The sequence below is a fragment of the Debaryomyces hansenii genome (genome assembly GCF_000006445.2).
Source record: "Debaryomyces hansenii CBS767 chromosome B complete sequence".
Taxonomy (NCBI): domain Eukaryota; kingdom Fungi; phylum Ascomycota; class Pichiomycetes; order Serinales; family Debaryomycetaceae; genus Debaryomyces; species Debaryomyces hansenii.
In genome coordinates, this window is record NC_006044.2 from 1,037,267 (window position 1) to 1,057,716 (window position 20,450).

At 36.6% G+C, this 20,450-nt stretch overlaps 12 protein-coding genes across 12 annotated transcripts; 8 read left to right on the plus strand and 4 right to left on the minus strand. All coding sequences in view use genetic code 12, as the record gives it.

Annotated features, from left to right (window-relative positions):
* Nucleotides 1-237: 237 nt before the first annotated feature.
* Nucleotides 238-2,952, plus strand: DEHA2B13200g (DEHA2B13200p; the record flags this gene model as incomplete). The annotated part of the gene is made up of 1 exon (XM_002770073.1): nucleotides 238-2,952. One exon carries the CDS (start codon nucleotides 238-240, stop codon nucleotides 2,950-2,952), a length of 2,715 nt encoding a protein of 904 aa, XP_002770119.1.
* A 487-nt stretch (nucleotides 2,953-3,439) lies between these two features.
* DEHA2B13222g (DEHA2B13222p) lies at nucleotides 3,440-3,844 on the plus strand (the record flags this gene model as incomplete). Its single annotated transcript, XM_002770074.1, has 1 exon — nucleotides 3,440-3,844. One exon carries the CDS (start codon nucleotides 3,440-3,442, stop codon nucleotides 3,842-3,844), a length of 405 nt encoding a protein of 134 aa, XP_002770120.1.
* Nucleotides 3,845-3,990: 146 nt separating this feature from the next.
* DEHA2B13244g (DEHA2B13244p) lies at nucleotides 3,991-5,547 on the minus strand (the record flags this gene model as incomplete). Its single annotated transcript, XM_457521.2, has 1 exon — nucleotides 3,991-5,547. The coding sequence occupies one exon, from the start codon at nucleotides 5,545-5,547 to the stop codon at nucleotides 3,991-3,993; it is 1,557 nt and encodes a 518-aa protein (XP_457521.2).
* A 478-nt stretch (nucleotides 5,548-6,025) lies between these two features.
* On the plus strand, nucleotides 6,026-6,226 carry DEHA2B13266g (DEHA2B13266p; the record flags this gene model as incomplete). Its single annotated transcript, XM_457522.1, has 1 exon — nucleotides 6,026-6,226. One exon carries the CDS (start codon nucleotides 6,026-6,028, stop codon nucleotides 6,224-6,226), a length of 201 nt encoding a protein of 66 aa, XP_457522.1.
* Nucleotides 6,227-6,495: 269 nt separating this feature from the next.
* On the plus strand, nucleotides 6,496-8,220 carry DEHA2B13288g (DEHA2B13288p; the record flags this gene model as incomplete). The annotated part of the gene is made up of 1 exon (XM_457523.2): nucleotides 6,496-8,220. One exon carries the CDS (start codon nucleotides 6,496-6,498, stop codon nucleotides 8,218-8,220), a length of 1,725 nt encoding a protein of 574 aa, XP_457523.2.
* Nucleotides 8,221-8,384: 164 nt separating this feature from the next.
* Nucleotides 8,385-8,591, plus strand: DEHA2B13310g (DEHA2B13310p; the record flags this gene model as incomplete). The annotated part of the gene is made up of 1 exon (XM_457524.1): nucleotides 8,385-8,591. One exon carries the CDS (start codon nucleotides 8,385-8,387, stop codon nucleotides 8,589-8,591), a length of 207 nt encoding a protein of 68 aa, XP_457524.1.
* Nucleotides 8,592-8,655: 64 nt separating this feature from the next.
* Nucleotides 8,656-11,787, minus strand: DEHA2B13332g (DEHA2B13332p; the record flags this gene model as incomplete). The annotated part of the gene is made up of 1 exon (XM_457525.1): nucleotides 8,656-11,787. The coding sequence occupies one exon, from the start codon at nucleotides 11,785-11,787 to the stop codon at nucleotides 8,656-8,658; it is 3,132 nt and encodes a 1,043-aa protein (XP_457525.2).
* Nucleotides 11,788-12,089: 302 nt separating this feature from the next.
* DEHA2B13354g (DEHA2B13354p) lies at nucleotides 12,090-12,803 on the minus strand (the record flags this gene model as incomplete). The annotated part of the gene is made up of 1 exon (XM_457526.1): nucleotides 12,090-12,803. The coding sequence occupies one exon, from the start codon at nucleotides 12,801-12,803 to the stop codon at nucleotides 12,090-12,092; it is 714 nt and encodes a 237-aa protein (XP_457526.1).
* Nucleotides 12,804-13,163: 360 nt separating this feature from the next.
* Nucleotides 13,164-15,323, plus strand: DEHA2B13376g (DEHA2B13376p; the record flags this gene model as incomplete). Its single annotated transcript, XM_002770075.1, has 1 exon — nucleotides 13,164-15,323. The coding sequence occupies one exon, from the start codon at nucleotides 13,164-13,166 to the stop codon at nucleotides 15,321-15,323; it is 2,160 nt and encodes a 719-aa protein (XP_002770121.1).
* A 237-nt stretch (nucleotides 15,324-15,560) lies between these two features.
* Nucleotides 15,561-15,950, plus strand: DEHA2B13398g (DEHA2B13398p; the record flags this gene model as incomplete). Its single annotated transcript, XM_457528.1, has 1 exon — nucleotides 15,561-15,950. The coding sequence occupies one exon, from the start codon at nucleotides 15,561-15,563 to the stop codon at nucleotides 15,948-15,950; it is 390 nt and encodes a 129-aa protein (XP_457528.1).
* Nucleotides 15,951-16,360: 410 nt separating this feature from the next.
* DEHA2B13420g (DEHA2B13420p) lies at nucleotides 16,361-18,865 on the plus strand (the record flags this gene model as incomplete). Its single annotated transcript, XM_457529.1, has 1 exon — nucleotides 16,361-18,865. One exon carries the CDS (start codon nucleotides 16,361-16,363, stop codon nucleotides 18,863-18,865), a length of 2,505 nt encoding a protein of 834 aa, XP_457529.2.
* A 299-nt stretch (nucleotides 18,866-19,164) lies between these two features.
* DEHA2B13442g (DEHA2B13442p) lies at nucleotides 19,165-20,241 on the minus strand (the record flags this gene model as incomplete). Its single annotated transcript, XM_457530.1, has 1 exon — nucleotides 19,165-20,241. One exon carries the CDS (start codon nucleotides 20,239-20,241, stop codon nucleotides 19,165-19,167), a length of 1,077 nt encoding a protein of 358 aa, XP_457530.1.
* Nucleotides 20,242-20,450: the final 209 nt, after the last annotated feature.

The window sequence follows — 20,450 nt, forward strand, 5'->3', positions numbered from 1 at the left end:
TATTACTTCTTCACGATTCTATTTAATTATTTACTTTCTACACAATTAATGTTTCTAATTTTAACGATTATGGTGTAGGGGTCTACTGGAGAGGGTCTATTAGAATTAATCTCGCATAATTTGCATAATTTAGTGAATCGAAGTAAATCTTGCATGATCACTTCAATACGAAAGTTGCTCTCAGACATTAATTATTATCCTTCTTTTCAATCATTTTAGAAGACTAGTTGACTTACGATGGCTGGAACAGAGGAGGATAACTCCGTTTCTCAATTTATATCGACGTTAATACCAACTTTCGTAGTTGCTGCAATTTTCTATTTGACTTTTGTTAATATTAGAAAGAAACAACAAAGAGTTTATGAACCAAGAAATGTGGTCGAAACTGTATCGCAAGACTTGAAGCCTGGCGAATCCCCAGCTGGGTTTTTTGGATGGGTGTCCTTTTTATTGCACAAGCCAGAAACATATATTATTCAACAGGCCGGTGTTGATGGCTACTTTTTTATAAGATTTCTTTTCGAATTTGCGGCCATTTGTTTGATGGGATGCTGTATTTTATGGCCAATTTTGTTCCCTGTCAATGCAACCGGCGGAAATAATCAAGAAGGGTTGAATACTATATCATATGCCAATGTTAGGGATAAGAATAGATTCTTCGCTCAGATTTTCTTGAGTTGGATCTTCTTTGGTGCTGTATTGTTTTTGATTTACCGTGAATTGGTCTACTATACCACTTTTAGACATGCTCTTCAAACCACTCCTTTATACGATTCATTGTTATCTTCTAGAACCATGTTATTAACTGAAATTCCCGAAAACTTATTAAAGGAAACTGAGTTGAGAGGTTTCTTCCCTACTGCCACTAATGTGTGGTACGCTCGTGATTACGCTGAATTAACTAAAAAAATCAAGGAAAGAAGTAAGCTTACTAACAAGTATGAAGGTACTTTGAACAAGACAATTTCGAAGGCTATCAAAATCAGAAATAAGGCATTGAAAAAGAACAAGGAACCTCCTTTACCAGCTGATGATTTAGACAAATACATGAAGGATGGTAAGAAAAGACCAAGCCATAAGTTAAAATTTTTAATCGGTAAGAAGGTTGATACATTGAACTATTGTCCTGAAAGATTAGGAGAATTAAACACTGAAATTAAAAAAGATCAGGCTCAACATAATGCTAATACTCAAATTCCTTCAGTTTTCATTGAATTCCCAACGCAATTAGAATTACAAAAGGCTTACCAAGCCATTCCTTATAACAAGGAATTAGGAAGCCCTAAGCGATTTACAGGTTTGACCCCAGATGATGTTATTTGGGAGAATTTAAGTTTGACACCGACAAAGAGGAGAACCAAAAAGATAATTGCATCGACTGTGTTGACTTTGACGATTATTTTCTGGTCCATTCCTGTCGCTGTTGTCGGTGCTATTTCGAATATTACTTTCTTGATTAAAGTAGCTCCTTGGTTAGAATTCATTAATAATATGCCAAGTAAGCTCAAAGGTATTATTACCGGTCTTTTGCCTGTTGTTGCTTTGGCTATTTTAATGTCATTGGTTCCGCCATTCATCAAAAAGGTGGGTAAAGTGAGCGGCTGTATGACCGTTCAACAAGTGGAGTCCTATTGTCAAGCCTGGTTTTATGCATTTGAAGTTGTTCATGTATTTTTGGTCGTCGCTCTATGCTCGTCTTCCATTTCTTCTGTTCCAGATATCGTGGAAGATCCATCTTCTCTTATGCCATTGTTGGCGCGACAATTACCAAAATCCGCCAACTTCTATATTGCTTATCTCTGTTTGCAGGGTTTAACTATTTCTGCCGGTTTGTTGGTACAGATTGTTGCATTGATTTTAGCGCAATTTTTGGGTAAGATTTTGGATGGCACACCAAGAGCTAAATGGAATCGCTGGAATACTTTGGGTCAACCATTCTGGTCCGTAATTTATCCACCTTACGAATTGTTGTGTGTCATTGCATTCGCATACTCCATTCTTGCTCCACTAGTGTTAGGATTTACCTTCGTTACCTTCGTCTTCATTTATTGTGCTTACATGTATTTATTAGTTCATGTCTTACAACCAAACAAGACAGATGCTCGTGGTAGAAACTATCCAAGTGCATTATTACAATTATTTGTTGGACTCTATTTAGCTGAAATTTGTCTTACTGCAATGTTTGTTTTCGGTAAGAATTGGGCTGCTGTCGCTTTAGAAGGTATTATGATTGGGGTTACTGCTCTTTGCCATATCTACTATAAATGGAAGTTCTTACCATTATGGGATATTGTTCCTGTATCTGCTATTAGACATGCTGCTGGTGATGCGACGTACCAGTATCCAATGCACGATCAAGGCCTTAAGGAAATTAAGATCGAAGGTGAAAACTACTGGAAAGGTGGAAATCAATTGGGCTTAACAGGTGACCACGATCAACAAGTGTTACCTAACATTCATGAAAAGGATGCCTACTTGGTAGCTGGTTCTGATTCTCTTAGCAATGACGGTACTTATACCCAGTCCAAGATAACTACCAATTCGACGCAACCAACTAACAGAAATAATGCTCTTGACGAAGAAACATTTGAAGGCTCTGGAATAAGGAGTAATATTCCTTCTTCCAAACCAAAGGGTTCTAAGTTTGCAAGATTCTTCAAGCCTAAGTTACAATCATTTGACTTTGTTAGAGATAACATGCCTGAACCATATTTCAACTACATTGAGTACAACCCCGGTTTCCTCAGAAACGCTTATGACGATCCCGTTGTCAAAGACGAAGAACCACATATCTGGATCGCAAGAGACGAAATGGGATTATCTGAAATTGAAAAGAATAAGGCTTTGGAAAAAGGTGTCGATGTTTCTGATGATAATGCTATTTACAATGAAGAGGGCACTCTTATCTACACTGGAGCTCCACCTTCGTATGAAGAAGCTTTGAAGGTATAACCTAATGTTTTACTCTATTTGTGCGATACTATGATATCGAAGACTATGGTATAGTTTTGATATTTTTACTTCTTGGCGATATTTTTAGTTATTTACGATTTACGATTTACGATTTAGTGTTCTACTTTTTAATTATAACAACGATTGATGTAGGGTCTACGAGTTAATAATTTAGTTGATCTAAAACAATTTTATTTCCGGACTCCGATACGAGGATTGCTATAGTGCTGCAGCTCCACATCCATTTTGATTTCAAATCTATACACCCATAATACCTAAGGTTGCGAATTTTAAGTAAGCAGAACCCATAGTCATTAGCAAGCATACTAACTCCACCTTTAGGCATATAAAAGGAAAGCGTATCACCGTGAGAGTATTTTATATTATACTGAACGTATCTTATAGTATAGCATACAATTGTATCGGAAAATACATTTATCTTAAAGTATTATCACTTATATTAAGAGTTTGCAATTATAATAGGACAATGTTTAGAAGAATTACATTAAGAGCAAAGCCAGTCCAAGCTGTGTTCCGTCGTAACCTTGTGGATGCCGAAATTAAGATACCCAAACGTGCCATTCCTGAAAAACCTGATATTGATGGACCCTCTGCAAGTCTTAGTAATGGGGTGAAGGGCCAAAAAACGTTTCCTTCTGGTTCAGCTAGAAAAAACTTTTTTAAAGAATTACCAAAAGCTTTGCAAGCACTTATAGCAATAGGTGCAATAATGGTATTTTGGCCTATGGCCACAGTTGGGATAAGTAAATTTAAGAATTCGGTTCCTACTGATGATACTGCAGCTGTGAAGATAGGTGCTAATGGTGCAACAGCTGTGGATATTCCTCAAACATACGCACATATCGATAAACCAGTGGAGGAAGACGAGTGAGCTTAAACAGTTAGCTATGTACACCCAGTTAACTATGTATACTCAATTAAAGATTTGGGATTAATCGCCTAATAATTATATATTAAATTGTAAGTGTAGTATAAATGCTCGTGTAATGATTGGCCCAAGTGGGATAATTATATTAATCAAATAACTTTAACTTGGGGATCATCATCATCAGAATTTGCCTGGAGCTCTTCGTCTTTGGATGGTTCACCTTGAAGACCAAATTCTCCGTCCCAACCGTGATCGATCAAATAGTTCTTAAATTTGATATCTTCTTCCAATAAATCGTCTTCTTTCAAGTGGGGAATAAAGAAAAATGCTACTAAGACACCACTCAAACCACATATTGCTGCAATTATAAACGTCCATCTTTCCCCCTGAGGAAGATTGGTTTGAATTGGGGTAAATGTCTTGGTACCTACCACAGCTCCGACTTTGCCAATGGCGGCACTGAAGCCGTAACAAGTAGCCCTTATTGGTGTCGCAAAAGACTCCAGCGAAACTAATCCCATCATGTCCCCCGGTCCCAAGTTACCTGAACTCATCATAAGACCATAAAATATAACGAACAATGCTGGAATCTTCTTTAGTTTGTTGTAAGCTATTCCCACGATTAAACCAAATATTATATAGCCACAGAAACCAATAATTAAAGTATACTTCCTACCGATTTTATCACATAAATAGGCCCCGACAAAAACACCCGGAATAGCTATGATACCTAATAATAATTGCCATTCGGCAACTGTTTCTAAATCATCGGTGTCCCCCAATATTGTTTGAATAATCCCACCAGAAAAAACACCGTTAGGGAAAGTGACAAAATCATACAAGAACCAACAGCCACAGGTACCAAGCAACCTCGGCCAGTAATACTTGAAGGCTAACCAATATGGAACACGTCTTTTGATAGCACTTTTCTTGTATAATTCAGAAGTGGCCATTTTAACACGGAAATAGAAGACAGATAATGGCCAAAATGCACCAATGGCAAACATTGTTCTCCATAATCCGGAATCAACCCCCTTTGTTATTTGGTAAACAATCAAGAATATTATGATTGCAAAAGGTCCACCAAACGATAATGGCAAGTTAGTACACAAGGTAAATGCACCTCCTCTTCTCTTCATGGATTCATTTGCAGCCTCATTGGCAGAAACAGACGAAGCTGGATACTCAGCACCAATGCCAAAACCTGTGACACCTCTTGAAATAATCAACATCCAAAACATCCCATCAGTAGTAACACCATGAGATGCAGCACACATAATAGTCCCTAAAATCAAAAAACAAGTTGCAACCACAATAGACCATTTACGCCCAATGTAGTCACAAGTAAACCCTATTGCTATCTGCCCAAAAATAGTACCCACCAAACTTGCGTTCGACACGGCTGTCTTCATGTCTGCATCATACGCTTTTGGGTATAATTCCGGGAAAACAAGGTTTAACATTGTCATAACATTGTTCTGGTAACCATCTGATATCAAGGCAAACCCAGCACACAAGACAACCAACACGTCTCTCCATTTAGTACCACCTTCCAATCTTTGTTTTCTTATCTCCGAGTCGTAAACAAAGTGCTTTCTATTTCCATTATTGCTTTCTATGATATCATCCGAAGACTGGTACGACTGAGACCTGACAATATTGACAGGCTTCTGATCTTTCTGCATGTTTCCTTCTATCTGGTTCATTTTTACTCTAAATAAAAAAACAGTGAAAGTGATCCTCGTTAATTGCCAAATACAATAGAATTTAAGGAAGGTCCTGACGTATATTTATACTTTCAGAATAATAGAAAATCCCCCTCTTTATCATAATGGAAGTTAGAGTTTAGGTGCCATTTTATTACTCTCTCAAGGACTTCGGCAATCAATTAAACTGCCTTGCATCAACACGTTCAATATCAATGTATATCACACGTTGTTTAGCTACTAGAGTATGACATTATGCTTCGTGTGCTTATCTTTAACACCACGTGCATATATGTCGCTTTTTTGGCTTTACGTTTGATGTATTTTTCAAATAAAGCTGCATTATACATTTTCTTATGTCAACGCACCTTATACCTGTTCTACAAAGGCCTCTCCAAGATATTACCATATTGAAAGAGCACATGTAAAGTCAACTTATCACTTGGTCATCTTATTTCTTGTTGTGAGATTGTTTAAAATGCTTCTCCATATTTTGCGATGTAGTAAAATGACAACCTTTTGCCCGATTAGGAAAGCGTACGAGTGGCATGTTTCTCCCACGTTTAAACCTAATATTGAATGGAGAAAAGCGGATGGTAAGACGCGCTGGTATAGGACTACCTTAACGGTATCAAGTCTTGAATACATCTACACGTGGCTACAAAGAGTGATGCAATGAACTATTAGTAGCATATTAAATGGTGCAGATCGGCTACCGTAAGAAGCATCGGGAATCCCGACCAAGCTAGCCGTGTCATTTTCCTCACCCCTTCCCCCACACGACCCTCCACGACAATTTCTCAAAATTACGTAATATTTGGACATTCTTTATCACAATATTACATAAGCCAACTGAAAAATTCAATTATTACTCACACCTCCACTATAAAGCGTACATTTTGCATCTTTATTCTGGGGATAGCTAAGCTTTAATAATCGAAATATAAGATGCCAATGTTAAAAGACCCTTCGGTCAAGTACCAAAGATTTCAGCTGATAAAATTACCAAATCGCCAATGGCCAAGCAAGGATTTGGACAAGACTCCTAGATGGTTATCTACAGACCTTAGAGATGGGAATCAATCTTTACCAGATCCTATGTCTATCGCCGAAAAGAAGGAATATTTCACCAAGTTGATTGATATTGGATTCAAGGAGATTGAAGTTGCATTTCCAGCTGCGTCGCAGATCGATTTCGACTTTACCAGATATGCTATTGAAACTGCCCCTTCGGATGTTTCGATCCAGGTTTTGTCTCCATGTAGGGAAGATTTGATCAAAAGAACCGTTGAGTCGTTAAGGGGAGCTAAGAGGGCTACGGTGCATATTTATCTTGCCACTTCAGACTGTTTCCGTAATGTTGTTTTTGGAATGACCAAGGAACAGTCGGTCGAGTTAGCTGTCAAGTGCACGAAATTGGTGAAATCTTTGACGAAAGACGATCCTACTCAAAAGGACACTATTTGGGACTTTGAATTTTCGCCGGAAACATTTTCTGATACCAGCTTGGAATTTGCAGTTGAGATCTGTGAAGCAGTGAAGTCAGCATGGGAACCTTCGAAAGAAAAGCCAATCATTTTCAACTTGCCGGCCACCGTGGAAATGGCCACTCCAAACGTATATGCCGATCAAATTGAATATTTTTCCACTAACATCACTAATCGTGAAACGGTCTGCATTTCATTGCATCCTCACAACGATAGGGGTTGTGCTGTTGCCGCTGCAGAATTAGGTCAGATGGCCGGAGCCGACAGAATCGAAGGTTGTTTATTCGGAAACGGTGAAAGAACCGGTAATGTCGATTTAGTAACCTTAGCCCTTAACTTGTATACCCAGGGTATTGCTCCACACTTGGATTTCTCTGATATTAATTCGGTTATTAATATAGTTGAAAAATGTAATAAGATCCCAATTCACGCGAGAGCACCTTATGGTGGTTCATTAGTTGTGTGTGCATTTTCTGGATCGCATCAAGATGCTATCAAGAAAGGTTTCAACTCCCATACTAAGCAAATTAAGGATTCCAAGAGCAAGAATGTTCACTGGAAATTACCATATTTACCATTGGATCCAGAAGATATTGGAAGAACCTATGAAGCTATTATCAGAGTTAACTCTCAATCTGGTAAGGGTGGTTCATCCTGGATTATTTTGAGAAACCTCGAATTAGATTTACCTAGAGGCTTGCAGGTTGATTTCTCTAAGGTAGTTCAATCACAGGCTGAGGTCAAGGGCCAAGAATTATCTAACGAGGAATTATGTGAATTATTTAAGGAAGAATACTTTATTGATTATGAAAAGGACAAGTCAATCGATCAATATTACAAGTTACTCGATTATTCGATTTCCAATTCGAAAGAAGGTGTTAGAACCATTGATGTCGATTTAAAAATTAATAACGAAACTACTTCTATAAAGGGTCAAGGTAACGGTCCAATCTCGGCATTTGCCGATGCGATATGCAAAGATTTAAAGATCAATCTAGATGTTAAACACTATCATGAACATTCGTTAGGAGATAAGTCCAACGCTAGGGCTGCAACATATATTGAAGTAGTCTTAGATGATAAGTCTACTAGATGGGGTGTTGGTATCCATGAGGATGTTTCGCAAGCATCTTTCTTATCTTTAATCTCTATATTAAATGGTCTTCGTAGAGCTAAAAAAGATTAAATTTGTATGACTTCGCTGTTCGATGTTAGTTTTGAATCTAATGTATCTACCATACATAGTTAGCAATAAAATTTATTTTGTGTAATTTTGGTATCGAATCCTTCAACAGTAGATTTTGAATTAACAAAAAAGGTAAATACCTAAGAATCGTATTATTATTAGAGATGACACAAGACAATGGACTTGATTTAGCTCAGGCGTATAAGCAAATAAATGAAGCAGAGGTTCAAGCTGACAGTTTAGAGAAAATGTTGGACCAACTTGATGCCAAGATGGATTCAATATTGAAAGAAGCGGAGGGTATAAATAAAATCAACGAAACTAACGAGACCTATGAAAATAATGAAATTAACTCGGGAGCGTCAGATTAATTCAAGTAGAAACGAAGTGACCAATACAATCTAGACTCTATTAAGCTGTCTATATACTTATTTATCATTTTAATAAATTTAGCAAAGATTTTTTAGAAATGAACTCAGGCTCATCAGTTTTCATGAATGGATTATGTGGTAATTTTGGGTTGATAATGTTGACAGTACCATCATGGAAATTATCACTATTCAATTCTGGAATACTGATCTTTGCTGGCTTCCCGCTTTCAAGCCACCATTTCATAACATCGGAACTTGGAGCTGGCAAAACCTTATCATCAAACTCAGCATCAAATAATGTCAAATTATTGCTTGTAATTAACGATTCATTAATATCACCAATGCTCTTTCTATAGTTTTCGTACAAATCATGAGACAAGTTCTTTTTGATTGTTTCGTCAATAACATTGACGGACATAGTAAATGTTGCGTGAACAGGTCTGTGATCAGAAAATATCAAATCTGGGCTTGAATCATAGGACAATTGTTTAATAATCTTGTTCCTTGATAAACTTAATATTCTATCTGTCCAAGCAGGAATTCTCTGCTTCTCGGATGTATCGTAGTTTTTTGTACCATTATCAAACTTATATGTTGGAGGAAATGTAATTTCCATCTCATCAAAGAAAGGAAAACTTTCCCCGCTGGCCATCTGCTTGTTTAGTTGATCATATTCAAATAATTTAGAGAATTCTTTCTTTTCAATGAGAGGCCTTACTTGCTCATTTGTTAACCCAACTCGGTAATTAAAATCACCCAACCAGATTACCGCATCATGGTCTCGAATTCTTCTGTTTTTTGAGAACTTGATACCTTTTGCAATAGATTTATAGTTTTGATGTCTTTCGTCCGTATTACTTAAACCAGCAGCTAAATGTGACGCAACAAGACAAATTTCTGAATTGGCATAGTTGAAACTCACTGCAACCGCACCTTTGTTTGCTCCCATTCCCCCGAATCCCGTTTTTTTAAATGATCCTTCAACGTTACTTACGTTCTCAATTTTGTTTTGATTAATGAATAAAAATATTGCTATACTTCCAATTTGGCCACACCATAGTGAAACATATTTATTATGATTTGGGTTACATTCTTCCAACGCACTTTTGATTTTTCTTTCCCAAAAATTTCTATTGCTTGAATCTGTAGTCACCATTTTTCCAGCCGTTAATTCAGTAACCTCTTGAAATCCAATAAATACTACATCATAGTTGGTAGTAATATTTTCCTTTTTAGGAAAGAGCCACTCAGATATATCTCCCTCGTAGCAAAGCCCATTTACGTTAAATGTACTTGCATAAATGGAAATATCTTCGTAGGAGCTAAACTCCTTAGCCCTTTTATTTAATTCTCTTGTAACATAGTCATGGATTGGATTATGAAGTTTTATATCTACTTGATCTTGTAAATGACCCAATAATTTTAGCATCGCCATTTCACTGGGCTTTGTACTGACAACACTGCTCAAGTACTTCTTAGAAAGATGAGATTTAACTGAGCTCTTCGTAGATGCTCTACTCGATGCTTGTAATTTTGATGAATTTGAAATATAGCTCGATGTGATTTTAGATAAATACTCATCATTTTCAGACCATAATTTAGCATGCTTAATAAATATATCAGGATCAACTGCAATTCCCGTATCACGGAATGCCAATTCAATAACTTCTTGACTTATAATTTTAGAAATAAAATTAGCCTTTTTAAGACTATCAAATGAATTTATACGGAAGACTCCTAGTTGTCTACCAGTGAAGTTTTTCTTTGACTTATCATAAAACAAGGCTCCATAATCGATTATAGAATCAACCAAGATATCAGATATATTGCGAGGATTCGATGGCGTATAACCATATTTCTTTATTGTAGCTATATTTATTGGTAAATCAGTACATGGTAACTTGTAATTCAACGACATTTTTCCGTTTGCACTTGAGGAGTTATTCTTAATGTTCCTATTGAAATAATCAATATGCTCCTTATAATTATGATTGAGTTCACCTTTATAGCCGTCCGAAGATAACAAGTTGACGATATGCACCTCACTAAACTGATTAACAAGTTTGTCGAAGTGCCTAACGAAGGCATGTTGGGATGCTTCAAATGACCTTGGAGTGGAAATCTTCTTATTCTTTTTGGACGATAAAAGTGACTTTTTATTCGGATTTTCTAATTCCCAAAACGTCGGCACATTTCCTCTTACTAAAACGTAGGAAAAGCAAATCTTCTTGGTGTATATAATCATTTCAGTTTCAACAAAGTTCGAAACATCTCCTTTATCATCAACACCCCAATCACCGAATAAGGGACCATTTTTCATACACGATTGCTTTGAAATGATTGTCAACAATGCTTCTTCATTTGGTGTTATACATGTATTAACAGTTTGGGCAAACCCTCTTGTTATAGTCGTTAAAAACCCAGTCAAGTCAAATTGTAACCTATCAGGAGGCGACAATCTATTACGAAACTCAATAAATTCTGAGATCATGTACGAATTCCACATAAATCTTTTAAAGTAAGGGGAATCTGCCATTAACGTGAATGTTGGGTCATTTATATCTCGGAAACCTCTTTCTTGAACATTCGAGGTTATATCGAAATCTTTGGAGTAATAAAATGCACCCAGCTCAAGCAATTTTCTTACTGATGCAGCAGGATATCCCGAAGAAACCTTTTCAGGGTCATATTGGGGTGATTGCAGATGGAGATTTTGAATGTCCTCTTCATTGATCACCGACCTATTAATTAAATAGTCATATTCATCATTATTTAAACAGTAAAAATCTACACCCGTGATTCTTTGAATATCTTCTCCTATCATCGGCGATGCAATCTTCGTCTGACCAGTAATAAATCCTAGGTGGATATTGTTATTGACATTCAAAAGTCCAAGAAACCCAAGAAGCTGTCTGTTCAGCTTAGACTTATTTGGAGTTATATCTTTATAATTACCCAACTTCAACATATCTTTTCTAACAAATTCAACAATAACCTTATTAGATGATAATCTTCCTTTAGAATCAACCCCTTTGCCTGATGTACTTCCATGGTGATGATGCAAATGTATATGATGGTGGTGGATGTGGTGATGGTTTGAATTTTTATAGGTAGGGAAAGGATGTCTAATAATCAACGCATAGTTATTACTAACAATTATAAGAGTCCTTGGTCTCTCATTGAGGTACAATCTCATCCTTTGAAGTCGATTGAAAGAAGAGTAAGAAATAAGTATATATCGAATAGTTCAGTTTAGAAGGCTATACGCCAGGGTTGCGCACTGCGACAAAAATACCATACTAATAATAGACATAATACAAATATCAAAGTCTATCAGGTGTCAAAGTCCAAAATACGAAGCTACAATCAATAGATTAATAAATGAATTAATCAAAAGTATTCAGGTAAAGAAATTATATATTATTAGACACATACAACGTAAACGAAGAGAAATACCAAAATTATCTTTACAAAATTCGACTTTATGCAAAAGGCTTTCTAGTATGCCTTTTTCGACTTTTTCTGTTTCAAATGAGCTTCTGGAATCCATTCAGAGTTGTAGGCTTTACCGGTGGCAACAGAAACAGGACTAGGAGATGATGCTTTCTTAGAAGATTTAGCGATTGGTGCAGTTCCCTCGATATATCTCTTACCCCAAATATCATAGACGAAGTAAAGAATACCACCAATAGTAGCCAATAAAACGGCTTCCAAGAACAATAATTGAAGGTTGAATAATGAGATTGGTAAATCATTGACGGTAGCCAATTGTCCTCTAGCCTGAATGAACTTTAAATCTTCTTCGACAGCAACAAAAATTTGAGGTGTCAACAAGTAATTGTCAGCAACCAAATTCAAGTCGATCTTCTGGATGAAGCTAGCCTTTTCACCGGCAGCAACCAAAACTGGACCCACAGCAGCAGCTGTTAAGTTTGTTTTAACATTTCCATTAGCTGGGTCACGGAAAGAACCACCAACACCTACAACGGAGATATCCTTATCTTCGTTATTAGTGACACTGTATTCCAAAGAGATAGCCTCGCCGTTGGTTAATTCAGCAACATCGGTGTTTGAAATCTCTGGAAATTCCGAGATAGTATAGTCTACAACAAAGTTAATTGATCCTGTAGCCTTTTCCGGGTCAATTGGAGCAGCAATAGCAGAAGAAGCAACAGCGACTAATGCAGTAATGATAGAAAACGATAATTTCATTTTACAGTGATGTATGATTCTAGAAAGTTGCCAGATAATCAGTCTTGATTAAACACGGTGGACATAAATAATGGACAGTAATAGTGCTCACATGACTTTCACAATTTTTTTTCAATTATCACCACTTTAGTAAGAAGTCTACGACAACTGTACAAATAGTATCTGAATATACTATAATATCAACTTGTTAAAGGAAGCTGGTTTCGAGGAATGGTATTATGTTGGAAAAATCTTCACATTAGGGTGGTGTTGAGTAATAATATTCATTTTAAATCGAATTCTCATACGGCCATACGACACCTACAAAATGAAATATCAACACCAAGAGACCTACAAAGTACAAGATTTCGGAGTGTATTGATGCGTCGACGTAATAATGATGAATCAAGAAGAAATAGTGTAAATATAAGGTGGTATAGTACCGCAAGAAAGAATAACTACTTGAAAGAAGATGGTACTTTTGAAGCCATGACACCCTTAGAAATGGACCCAATCGAAGATAGGAGAAATCATAGAACGCAAAGCACAGGTAATTATCAGAAAAATATGTTGAACGAGAAAAGACAAGCACGTACGCAAAAGAGACAAGCTCGTGAAATGCTGCGAATGAAAGAAGACGAGGAATTGGCGGATAACTATCATAGACAGCGGACTACAATAGTGGAAAATTTCTCTAATCCTACTCATATTAGGGGATTGTTTAAATCGAAACCTAAAGCGATTTGGGAAAATGTTTCAGATAAAAATAATGAAAAATCAGCGTCCAATTATAAAGACCTAGTGAATATATTGAACAATGGTTCTGGCTTTAGATATTACACGTCGGAAATCCAGAATACTTTGAATTTAATATCCACCTATTTTGTGAATTCCATACTCGTGGAGATTAATATAAGGAAAATATTTGCAGATAAGAACTTGAACAAATATCCGGATTCTTTTTTGTATAGAAATTCGTTAATGAATAATATCAAGGACGAAAAGAAGAAGAATGAAATATTAAAAATTCTCGTTCAGTTATATGATAGAAAGGAAAACGATGATCCCCAAAGCTTTGATCATTTCTTCGAAAATTTAAATCGAAATGTTATTGAAGATTTAATGGGTAAAGAAATACTAGAATCTGACTATTTTAATTCAGTCGAGTTTTATAGACATAACTTCAATGTTTTTAAATCATCGCAGTATTTGAATTATGACCATTCTGATACGTTAAGATTTATTCAATCTTCTCAGCCAGTGAAATTTAAAAGCCCGGAACAAAACAACGAAGAATATTATGCAAATCTTGAACATATTTTTAAGGCGTATGATAGGAATGATCCTTTGGGTCATTTAAGCTTAATTGCAAGTGTGTCCAAAGTATTAATGACTTGTCAAAAGTATACTCCAACCATCAGTATTTTTAATTACTTGCTTCAGAAACTAGGACAAATAGGATTATACAATTATCAATCAATAGTCTATGATAATTTACCATCTTTCAGATACAAACAATCTTTGTTAGCAACCCCGGAACACAATTTACTAAAGGCTCCAAAATTGGCGTACCAGTTACAGGATATTATAGAAGATGATCCCAATTTTCTTACTAGCTTCATTGACTATCAAGTCGTCAGAGATGAAAGTGAATTTTTCAAGGAGTTGTTGTCATTTTATAGACTAGAAGAAATAGCAGCTCATGAAAAGGTGTTAATGAAATCAAACTTGAAGAGCCTTGTTTCAAAGTCAAGATTTTCTAATTTTAGATCACACATTCCTCAATCTATATCGTTCAACTGTGAAGATGCTCTATTTACTTCAATTAACTCAATTTATTCGACAATCAACGCATGCATTGATTTGAAACAGTTTGAATTTATTGATTTGCTAGTTAGCAAATTGATCTTGCATTCAGTTAGGATAAATGACAAATTAAAGGTTGCATTGACGTTTGGAAAACAAAATGATATTAAAACTACCGAATATTCGCTTCTAATAGCCGAAGAGCTCTCGACATACGACTTATCCTGCAAAATATTCACAAAAGAATTATTTATCCTATTATTAAGAGCATGTCGCGAGTCTGACGACGTGGGAAGGTTGATGTGGTTGACTCCTCATTTAGATTTATATTTGTCCACAAACCTAGAACAAAGCAAAGACCATTTGGAAACCATTAAGCAATACTTCAATGATTTGATTATCCATCAAGCTGCAGACATGCCAGACATCAAAACGTTCATAGGCCAAGATTCAGAAGCTCTCATCGACTCAAAATTGATATCCTCTATCCATGAGACATTTTCGATATTCGGAATAGATGGTAAAGTTTTGAAATACAATGAAGTACTAGATTTCAAGAATACTGTTGCAGATCAGGTATGTTTAACCAGACAAAAAATTGATAATGAGCGAGAAAATATAAAAAAACACGGCGGAAAAGTGAACTTGAATCACTATCTGGACGACCTCTACTTCTATCTCAACCCAGCAGGTGCATACGGCGAAGACCCTACCAAAAAAACATACAAAAGATAGCATTCATATATGTACATAGTGTAAAATAGGCATAATATATAGTCACGTGTCATACTTCATCCTATAATTTTTTTTTTCATATAGAAGATCTAGATGATACCTTTATGGATTAAGTTGTCGTTAACTAAACAAACAAGTACTTATATAGCCATCTAGGTAACATATCCCTAAGAAAACTTCTTGGAATATACCTCATCCCCACGAGTATCTGCTACGAATATTTGAACACCAGACAAAATGAAATTTTTAACCACCAACTTTGTCAAATGTGCTATTAAATCCTGTGACTCCTCAGCCGACTCCTTCCCATTACAATACGCCGACTGCCAGTTAGCACAAGAAGAACAGGACTACAATCCAGAGTTTATAAGCCACATATTGGAAAGATTGGACTGGGATGCCATCATCAAAGTTGCAGCTGATTTAGGAAACACATCGTTACCTCCTACGAAGCCAGAAGACTTGGACCCAATCATGGAAGACAATCAAGTGATATTGAAGGACTTACACAACTTATTAGTCGAAACTCATATTTTAGAAGGTAAGATGACCTGCCGTAATTGTGGCCATATTTACTACATCAAAAATTCCATTCCAAACTTTCTTTTACCACCACATTTATGTTAAAATAGCCAACTCTTCATATCATTCTGTACTATATTAATTTATATACTTTAATAAACTATAAGGACCGAACCATGAACTATCTTCTTATCTGAAGGTGACATTGTTGAAGGTGTTTGGTAGTTCACGTGTATATAGGCCCCTCAGGCTGAAATCGCAAACAAATAAGTGGAGGAATATTTCAATTGATAAGTGATTCAACAGAATAAGTCCATTCACGTCAAGATATACGGGGTAAATACATCAAAAAGGAGCTTGTTATATCATCGAATCAATCTATTTTGAAGTTTCTAAAAAAAAAGATAGTTCAAAAAGTAGATTAGAACAACGTCGCTAGAATCATACGTATTGTATTGTCAATCGGTCATAGAATAAATGCATGTACAAAAAATTGAAGATATTGAAGATCAATAATGGTTAATTTATCTTCTTCGAAATTTCATATTACAGAGCCTGCTGATGAAGATATACAGCTGACACTGGTCAACGGGAATCAAAAGGGACACGAAGATTCGTGCAATCGAAGCAGTACACCAAAATTTGGGTCAATATCGAGATTTTTTTTCAATAAGGAGCAATCGGTATCGTCAGATGTATCCAACGCCGATTCGACGGTTAGCTCGAATACGGACAGCTTAAATCATAATCATGGGTCCAAAAGTGGTGTAACTAACAGCGAAGCAAGAGAGGATGAGCATGACGATGCGAAACAGCAGCCTGGATTGAGCAAATTGAAAAGTTTCTTGAGGCTTTCCTCGAATTCGCTTCTATTGTCGAATAATGGTCCGAATGATAATGGGGAACAGAATGGTCCGAAAGGAACGGATGTCATAACGCCAAATGCCGAGTCAGTCACCCCAGTACGCAGCAATGAAGAGAAGACTAAGTTGAAGCACGAGAGCGATAGAAACGAGGAAGGCCACAATGGAAATAAAGATGGCTCCAATGTATCGACGAAGCAAGAGGCCAGTGCCGGTATGATGAAAAAGTTCATGCTTGGAAGAAAGAGATCAGTTTCGAGTCCAACCAGTCCTGCGACCGGCAATAGGAAACCGCAACAGAGTAACCTACTGATTAATACAGAGAGCCCAAAGGATATCCCAGAAATCATTACTGAGAATACTGAAAGCCCTGTTATCTCCTCTAATCTTTATTTTGCCCATCAGGGTTTACCGCCTCATATGAATAACCATAATAAGAATAATCATACTCTTGCTGCAAGTGCAGCCAATGAAGATGATATTTCCGTTGCTTTAAGGCATAACGATTCGGTATTCTCGCTTAATGATGGCGGTCCTTTAAAGCCTCCCAATGTATATCAATCAAAGTTATCTGCAAGTGATGAATCAGGCTCTGAGCATGAGCCAATACCAGAGCATACTACCGAATCGGGACTCAAGACACCAGAGGAAAGCACTTTGCAGAATAAGAACAAGTTGGAGGTTCCTCCACATACGTTACCGCATCCTGGACAAGCTAGTCCTTTCCAAAAGACTTTAAGAAGAGTTGCATCCGCACCATTAGTTCATAGATTACTCAATGATTCAAACACGAGATTGCCACAAACGAGAGCTTATGTTTCAAATGACGATGACTTTGATATCACTGAGCATATTGGTGAATTAAAGAGTGGTAGACCACGGACTTTAAGTAGGGGTAGAATGTACTCAAGTGCTTCTACCAAGATCATGGACGCCCAGGTTAATCAAAACAGTTTTAAGAAGATTAGATTATTGGGTAAAGGTGACGTTGGTAAAGTTTATTTGGTTAAAGAGAATTTGTCAAATAGATTGTACGCAATGAAAATCTTATCTAAAAAGGAAATGATCGAAAGAAACAAAATCAAGAGAGCATTAGCCGAGCAAGATATCTTAGCTACCAGTAACCACCCATTCATTGTTACCCTATATCACTCATTTCAATCAAATGATTACTTGTATTTATGCATGGAATATTGTATGGGTGGTGAATTTTTTAGAGCCTTACAAACAAGGGAAACCAAAACGATTTCTGAAACTGATGCTAAGTTTTATGCGGCTGAGGTAACAGCTGCATTAGAATATTTACATTTAATGGGATTTATTTATAGAGATTTAAAACCTGAAAACATTTTATTGCATCAATCAGGGCATATTATGTTGAGTGATTTCGATTTATCGAAACAATCTGAAAGTACAAAGAATCCAGAGATTTTTTTCAGTAAAACATCTCACGGCTTAAGTTCCAGCAATAATCACAATGGACCAACGTTAGACACCAAGGCGTGCATTGATGGATTTAGAACTAATTCGTTTGTCGGTACTGAAGAGTACATTGCACCTGAAGTTATCCGAGGCAAAGGTCATACAAGTGCAGTTGATTGGTGGACTTTGGGTATTTTCATTTATGAAATGTTATTTGGTACTACTCCATTTAAGGGAAGAGACCGAAAGAAGACGTTCGGCAATGTTTTGAAAAAGGAGGTTAAGTTTTTGGAAACTCGCTCAATTTCGTCTAGTTGTAAAAGTTTAATCAAAAAATTATTGATAAAAGATGAAGCAAAGAGATTGGGTTCAAAAACAGGTGCATCCGACATTAAGAATCATGCGTTCTTTAAGAATACGCAATGGGCTCTATTAAGGCACCAAAAGCCTCCAATGATCCCTGTTTTAAGCAAGAATAAGAGAGCAGATAAAGTTGAGAGGTATGACAGTGAAGAAGATCAAATCACGGACAGCACTACAGATGTTTCTGAAAATAAGGATATTCTTAATGACCCTTTTGCTAACTTCAGTTCTGTCACATTACATTATAATGAACTAGATTCAGGTGATGATCAAATGGTATACAATGAAGCAGACAACACGGTATATACAAGTGTTGCATATACCATGACTAACGATTCTTCACCAAAACCTAAACATTTTTTAAAAAGATAATTTAAATAAAAGTTTTCATAATTTCATTAGTAGTCAAATGTAAGTACTATTACAATAAACGTTTAGATGATAAAATTAGAATTCGGATGTCACCTTGTAATGCCAACTCTATCTGTAACTACAATAATAATTAAATTAATTATGTTTAATTGAAATTTTATGTATTTATAAACCCAAATCATTTACTTGTGAATAAATGCCATATGCGAAAAATTGTAATGAAACGTTTCAAGAAGATTAAAATGAAAACTTTAGTAATGTACAAGATGAATGCTGATAAAATTATGATGTTAAAAAATCTAACATTCAACTAAGTCAACTATACTTAAGTGAACGGCAGAACATTGCTCAGCAATACTTTCGTCGTATAAGTTGTAGAAATCACCAGAGTGACATTGGTAGAAAATAGTTTGGTCACCTAATGCTAAGAGACCGTTCTCAGTAACAGACCAACCAGCAGCGTAAATAGAACCTGCTTGTGGTGGTGGACCATCAAATTGGAATTGTCTATTAGAAACAATAGCACCAATTCTACCCTTTTCGTCAGTTAAGACTGAACCGTTCAATTGCATGCCTAATGAGTTGGTGCCGACACAAGATTGTGGAACGGAGGAGTCGGAATCAGAAGAAGACTTAGCAGAATCAGTTTGCTGTTGGACTTGACCGTCATTTATTTGAGAAGCAACGGTAGCAGTAGTTGGGGATTGGGAGGTTTGTTGTTGGATTTGACCATCACCGATTTGGTTAACAACAGAAGCAGTTTCAGCTGCTGCAGTTTGTTGTTGGATTTGACCGTCACCGATTTGGTTGACTACGGAAGCAGTTTGAGCAGTTTGTTGTTGGATTTGACCATCACCAATTTGATTAACAACGGAAGCAGTTTGAGCAGTTTGTTGTTGGATTTGACCGTCACCGATTTGGTTAACAACAGAAGCAGTTGGGGTTGGTTGTGCGGTTTGTTGTTGGATTTGTCCGTCACCAATTTGGTTGACAACAGAAGCAGTTTCTGCTGCTGCAGTTTGTTGTTGAATTTGACCGTCACCAATTTGGTTAACAACAGATGCAGTTTCAGCTGCAGCAGATTGTTGTTGGATTTGACCATCACCAATTTGGTTAACAACGTCATCTCTCTTGGCAGCACCACTGGCAGAGGCTGCAGCAGTAACGGCAGAATCGGTTTCCGCAACTGTGGAAGAGATGGCAACCGAAGATTCAACTGTCTTAACTTGGATACCGAACTTATGGGTGTGGTCGGTGGTAGCACCAGCTGGGGCTGACCCAGTTGGAGTTAAGGTGGTCCATGGTTCAGATGGAACATAAGCAGCAAGAGTAGAAGCAATTAAGGCTGTAGATGTAAAAATAACTGAGTATCTCATATTTGGTTGATTGGTGAAGATTTGTTAATTAATACTTTTTCCAATTTCTTCAATCTTGGGGTAGAGAAAGACATTTATATACTTTTTGAAATTGTTTCGTCATTTGCACAATTTAATAACATAATGCTTGCAATGGAAGCAACGGATTAAGGGGCAATGATCCTGACGTTGATTTATGCTGGTATAGTCATACAATCATGACATGCACC